We start from the raw sequence: 7,005 nt of genomic DNA on the forward strand, positions 1-7,005 counted from the left end.
TTGCTATCTAATTCTGAAATGTATATGGACATACCAAATGCCTATACTGGCCAAACAGAATTGAAGAGAGCAATATTGGAGAATTTATTCCACCTGATTTAACGTTGACCACGAAGCTACCATAATCAAGATGGCGAGCTATTGGGTTAAAGATAGATCAGTAGAGGACAATAAGGAGACAGATAATCAAGTAACAGTTATGCAGCCATTTAATTCATGGCAAAGAACTAAACAGTACAATGAGGAAACACTAGTGATCATGTATGATGTGTTTTAACTTATATTCTGTTGCCAATAACACAATAGACTGGGTGGGTTACAAAGAAAAGACTTTATTTAGATCCAGACCTGTAGGTCCAAAAGTCCCATCTGATAATGGTCTTGCTGACAAAGTTCTGAGATCCCGCAGCGCATCCCATGTTAGTGACAGAGTCTGTGCATACGTCTGTATGTGTCTGGTTTCTCTCTGTCTCACAAAGACACCAGGATCCAATCCTGGGACCACATCCTAATGATCTCATCTAATTTCAGTCACTTCCCAAAGGTGCCCCTCTAAACACTAATCAAACTGCTTCTGACTTCTTAATGGCCTAATGAGGGACTAAACTCTAGCATGAGCTCAGCAGGAAAACCCTTTTCAACCCATAGCAGCATGGGAAGAGCTAAGTATCCACATTAAAGAAATTGGACCTATCTAAGGTCCAAAAATCTAAGCTGGATCATAGACTAAAAAGTACAAGCTACAATTCGCCTTTCTAGAATAGAACAGAGGTTTATTACTTATTTTATGTAGCTTTCCAGTGGAAAGAAGAGCTGTATTTTTTGTCAAAAAGAGAGATACATTTTACCAATGTTTCATAGCAGTGCTATGTTAGGCTCCTAAGTGTCCCTCCAAGATCCATGTGGTAAAGATTTAATCTCCAGCATGAGGCTTTTGGGAGGTGGTGTAACTTTAAAGAAGTCAGGTCTAGTGGGAGATCTTGAGGTCCTTTGGACCCCAGTTTCTGCCTCTTTCACTTCTAGGCCATGTGGTGAGCACTTTTCCTCTACCGTGCACTCCCAACCCTGATGTACTGCTTTACCACAGAGCAAAAGCAGCAGGGCCAACCAAGAATGGACTGAAACCCCCTTCAAAACTGTGAGCCAAAGCAAAACTCTTCTCTTTATAAGTTGATGTTTGTTAGAGTGGTGGAAAGCTGGCAAAACAAGTAGAAAACAAATGTGACGATGAGTGTAATTCCGAAGAAATAAAGACTAGAATTGATGGTATTTTTGCATTGATGTAATCTTTCCTATGCCAAGTTCAATTTCTTGACCATAACTAATGGTGAAGTACTGAAAACTATCGAGTGTTATTTGCACACATAGACTAGCTAAGGAAGCAAGAAAACCATAAAACCAAGCAACATTTGGACATAAAACAAATAACACATGAACAAATAACTTCAAAACAAAAAAGAATACCAAATTAAAAAACTGATAGAAGCAGAAATTTAATATTTGGTTATACACATTCATGCTTTATGGATTTTTATGATGTCAATGCTAAAAGTCATTGTATATAATTATTGGTACATAAGCTAGTGACTGCATTAGAGGTAATTGGAATTGAGTCAGTCTGTGGGCTAAAAAGTCAGCACCATACTTTTATGTATTCAGAAACCATCTAATAATATGGAAGACAAATTTAAAAAGTAAACTATGCCAGCAAAGTATTTTTCCTTCATTTTGATCTATGTTCAGCTGCTGAACATTAGGACATTAGTTAAATGTGTATGCAATTTAAACATAATGGTACTATGAGGAACATATTTTTCTTTCATCAGCGTTTCCCAAAACATAGCTAGTACAACACTATGCAATTATCAAGAATTATATTATTGACTAAATTTCAAAAGTATATTCTGAAAGATCAGCTATACAAATAGGAAAATATTTTGGAGTAACTACCTAAGGCCTTTTAATCATTACGTTGGTGAGTGTACTACTTCTGTCTTTAAAGAATAAAGGCCAGTATAGGTGAACATTGTGCTTCACAGCACAGTACAAGTTGAAAACTGCTTTACATTTGAGATCATACTATCACATGGCAACGTGGAAAAGGGTTATAAGTCGTCATTATAGTCATTACTGTATGCTGACTTACATATTCCCAGACCATGAAGAGAAGAAATCTCATGTATTAGAACTGTTCAGAGAAATAAAGAACAAGAAAGAATTATAATTAAAAACATTCCTAGACACGACAGGTCCAATGAATGTTTCACACGACTTGCAAATAATTTATTAATTAATAGACGAATCCCAGTGAGGACTTTGCTTTTCCAACAGCCTTCCTGAATGCACTGTTGACCTCTTTGTTCCTCAAGCTGTAGACCAGGGGGTTCAGCATGGGGATGATCATCATGTAGAACACAGATGCGATTTTATCTGTGTCCATGGAGTGTCTAGAATTTGGCTGTAAGTACATGAAGGCGATGGTTCCATAGAAGATGGAAACAGCTGTGAGGTGGGACCCACAGGTGGAGAAGGCCTTCTTCTGTCCCTCAGACGAATGCATCCTCAGGATAGCAACTAAAATGAACAGGTAAGAGCTCAAGATGACCAAGAGAGTGAAAAAAATATTGAAAGCTGCCAGCACAAAGAGCACTATCTCATTTGTGTAGATATTAGAGCAAGAAAGGGCCAAAAGTGGGGGAATGTCACAGAAAAAGTGATTGACCACATTGGAACGACAGAAGGAGAGATGGAATGTGAAGGCTACATGGACAGAAGCCTGCAGAAGTCCACAGGCATAGGAGGCGGTGACCATCAGGACACACACAGCGCTCGTCATGGTGGTGGTGTAGCGCAGGGGCTTACACACGGCTGCATGGCGATCCAAGGCCATCGAGGCCAGCAGGAAACTCTCAACAGTGACAAAAGCTGCAAAGAAGAACATCTGGGCTGCACAAGCATTGTAGGAAATGATCTTATCTCCTGTGAGAAACCCTGCCATGACCTTGGGAGTGACAGCTGAAGAATAAACGCAGTCCACCAGAGACAGGTGACTGAGGAGGAAGTACATGGGAGTGTGGAGACGGGAGTCCAGCAGGATCAACAGGATCATGCCCAGGTTCCCCACCAGAGTGATGAGGTAGATGAGGGTGAAGACCATAAATAAGGGGACCTGTAGCTGGAGGGCATCTGTTAACCCCACCAGAATAAATTCAGTCACCTCTGAGATATTCTCCATCAAAGTCAGTTGGGAATGATCATGAGAAGGATGTAACAAGATGAGAAATCAAATCATTTAAATTGGGTGCTACCATGAGAGCTAAGCGTGGCCAGGGACTCCTGCTCGTGTGTAGCTTCTTGTTCCTGGAGGATTCGGTTAAAGAAGCTGGACTGAGATCTGGGCCCAGGTGGGTTGAGGGAGGTCCTTCATCTCTTCATGGAGAGTGGTACAGATGGGTTTGCAAGGGTCATTGCTGACTGTGGCTATCCTGGTGGTCTTTGTTTTGACAATAGGGCTCCTTTCAGTTCTTCTGGTGCCTGGCATTCTTCATTATATTAAAGCATATAGGAGTCTTTTTCACTACTTGGAATTACTATTATTATTATTATTATTATTATTATTATTATTATTATTTGGTACTGGGGATTTAACTCAGAGGTGCTTAGCCACTGAGCAACGTCCCAAGACCCTTTTATATTTTATTGAGAGAAAGGTTTTTGCTAAGTTGCTTAGGTACTTACTAGGTTGCTGAGTCTGGCTTTGAACTTGTGATCCTTCTGGGTCAGCTTCCTAAACCCCCACCATACAAGGAATATCTTTCAAGGACTGTTGTATAAAATATATACAGGAAGCTTAATCAGCAGAAAGTCCAATCTAGGAAAGAGTTGGTTACGCTTTGGGATATGATCCTAGAAAAACCAGCCAAACTCCTTTCCCATCTCTGATAGGTCCCTCACCAACTTGCTCATAATAGCTGAAGATATACAATGACTAGAGGCCCTGCTCTAGGGACACGCATACTTTTATCTTTAATTCATGAGAGTCCTAAATTGGAAGCCTCCTTTCAAACATTGGTCTGTATAGGAGCCTTCATTATGTATGGATACATCCTTGGTGATGTCTCATTGTATTTCTTTAAATGGAAGGAACAGATTTTAAAATTGTTGAAGCAAATATTTGCTGATTTCTTTTAATGTCACAATCATTATTTTCCTGTATACTGATGTTTTCCATTTCCTGCCATTGCCCATATCTTTGCTTTAATTCTCGGCAAGTAGAGCAGAGAAGACAGAAGAGTTCCTTTTGTTCTGTCCTAGAAACTCTGTGTAATCTACCAAGCCATCCTTCATGGTGCATCTGGTTGTACTGACCTTGGGCTGCTCAGGTGCCAGCTCACGGTGCTGCTGTGGTTATAGCATGAGAGGTCCTCTCAGCCCAAGAGACACGTCTGACTGAAAAATTGAGTGATCCTAATCTCTTCTGGACTAAAAAAACTGCCACATTCAAGGCAGGGATGATGTAGTCCCTGTTGCTAAGGATAGCTATGGTGAATGTAATGTGTCCCTCCCTCCTAGGCCCTTATGTGATAATGAACATGAAAGTTCTTTGAGAATCATGACACTAACATTTTCAAATGAAGCCATTGGAGCCATTATTCAGCTTTTCTCAGCTATTGCAGAATGTTCAGCTAACTATATTGAATGTCCAGACTTTGACATTCCTGAGGAAAACAGGCTAACAATATAGATGGTCAAGGAGACGTTTCAAGAGCCACAACCCCTGAAATTGAGAAATGGAGTTGTAATTGCTGCACCCGTACTCCTACAGCACCTTCATGATGTAAGAAGATGAGGAGTGTGTTCTCCTCCTTAGTCTAACCATCTTCCCAGCCATTCATGTAAGGCAAAGCAGTGAGCCTGCACATCTGCCTGCTGCAGAGCAGCACTGTAGGGAGGAGGGAGCAGGGAACTAGGAGTGAGAAGAACAGCAATAAATGCCTGTGCTGCTGCTGTTTACGCTGCCTGGGCATTATTTCCTTTTTATTTTGTTTTCATTTGTGAAATAAAAAGGGTTCAGCTTTCTATTGCCCTTAGTCTTCTATGATTGTCTGTTTTCATAATACTTACTTTCGTCCTGGGAACAGATATAGGTTAGAACAAATCAAGTGATATCCAGACCATTGTCCCCAAATCCACATCTGCAAAATCATCCTGCAGAAGAGTCTCCTTCCCCACCGTGGACCTCTGTGCTGTGGCAGAGAATGTGGGCTGTGCTTGTGCAAATATCAAGCCAGAGATGGCAGCTTTCCACAGGACTCTCAGGGGAAGCAGTGCCGAGAGAGCAGAGATCTCTGGGGACCTCCAATCCCACACTGGCCCCCTAACGTGACCCTGTCTGGAGATAGCAGAGGGTGGTGTGTGCCTTTTGGCTGAGAGTGCTTGTGCGGACACAGGGGATAGAATCTGAAAGGAACAAGGACCCAATCAGTCAATGAGCTGTGCCACAGTCATTAGGCAATAAAATAAAAATCTTGTTAAAAACTCTGGCTTCAATGAAGTGAGGAACTGATGCAATCTTTCTCACCTTAGCTTTTTCTTAAAGGTCTAGAATCTTCCAGGTACATTTTTTCTTTCATTTATTCTATTTTTTTTAAAACAAAATATCTAATTGTCTTTCCACTGAAGAGGTTGGTATGGGGCTATTTTTTTGCTCTCATTTTTAAACAATTTTTTTGTAAACATGTAACATTCCCATTTATGGGATGCAATGGAATCTCAACACATGTAGATACTATGTAAAGATCATTGTGCAAATCAGAGTAAGATTATGTCCTTCATTTTTAACATATGTCTTTTTTTGGTTATTGTGAGAACATTCAAAATCCTGTATTTTGGTGATTTGAAATATGCAATGCATTAGATTCAGTAATGCTAACATTATTGTCCAATTGAGTTATGGTAGATAGGAGGAATAAATTCTTTCTTTCCTTTAAAATTCAAGAATGTATCCATAATTTTCCTTTCCATGTTTTCTACCTCTAATCCCATTGCTTAAGGTAGAATTAAGTAGCCAAGTATAGATTTGTGTTAGAATTGTGTGGCCATGTGGATTGGCTTAAATTCTTCTTCTGCCACCTATTTCACTTTGTGATCTTGGCCAAGTTAATTAATTTCAACAAACTTGAGTATATCACTTGGGAAAATATAGTAATAATATTTTTTATCTCTCACAGGAGAATCTTGCAGATGAAATGAGATATGTAGAAAGCTAAGCATGATGTGTAACATGTATGAAGAATCATATGTCTCTAGAAATTTGTGTAAGTCTACAAGATTTTCTATTTTATTGGAGTATAAATTTTCAAAATAGTTTCTAATTATCTTCTATTTCAGTAGTGACCATTGTGATATTTCCTTGTTCATAAAATTTTTTAGTAATTTGAGTTTTATTTCTCTTCATTTGCATGGCTGGTGTTTATCAATTTTATTTATTTTCAAAGAATCAACTTTTTGTTTTGTCAATTTTTCTTTTGTTTCAATTTCATTGATTTCAGCTATGATTTTAATTATTTCCTGTATTCTACTGCATTTGGTATTGATTTGTTTTTCTTTTTCTAGGGTTTTGAGATGTAATGTTGAGTCATTTATTTGTTGACTTTTTATTCTTTTAATGTGAGCTCAATGCAATGAATTTTCTTCTTAGTGCTGGGAAATTCATAGTGTTGCCTTTATAGTGTCCCAGAGATACTGATATATTGCATTGGTATTCTCATTTACCCTTAAGTATTTTTTTAATTTCATCCTTGATTTCTAAATTCATTACATTATGATCTGATAGAATGCAGGGTATTATCTTCATTTTTAAAATGTTTACTAAGAGTTGCTTTGTGGCATAAGATATGGTCTGTTTTAGAGAAGGATCTGTGTGCAGCTGAGAAGAAAGTGTGTTTGATCACTGATGGATGAAATATTCTATATATGTCTGTTGTAAGGAAAATAAAAAGAGAC

The 7,005-nt window shown here is 38.8% G+C and overlaps 1 protein-coding gene across 1 annotated transcript; it reads right to left on the bottom strand.

The window, feature by feature from the left end:
- Positions 1–2,290: 2,290 nt before the first annotated feature.
- On the bottom strand, positions 2,291–3,238 carry LOC107135385 (olfactory receptor 5B12-like). The gene has a single exon (XM_015477264.1). It carries the CDS (start codon positions 3,233–3,235, stop codon positions 2,291–2,293), a length of 945 nt encoding a protein of 314 aa, XP_015332750.1. The 5' UTR covers positions 3,236–3,238.
- Between the last annotated feature and the right edge of the window lie 3,767 nt (positions 3,239–7,005).

This window comes from Marmota marmota, unplaced genomic scaffold (genome assembly GCF_001458135.2).
Source record: "Marmota marmota marmota unplaced genomic scaffold, marMar, whole genome shotgun sequence".
NCBI lineage: Eukaryota > Metazoa > Chordata > Mammalia > Rodentia > Sciuridae > Marmota > Marmota marmota.

Bases quoted from the DNA above. Each gene is read 5' to 3' on its own strand.
- LOC107135385 (XM_015477264.1), bottom strand. From the start codon at position 3,235: ATGGAGAATATCTCAGAGGTGACTGAATTTATTCTGGTGGGGTTAACA.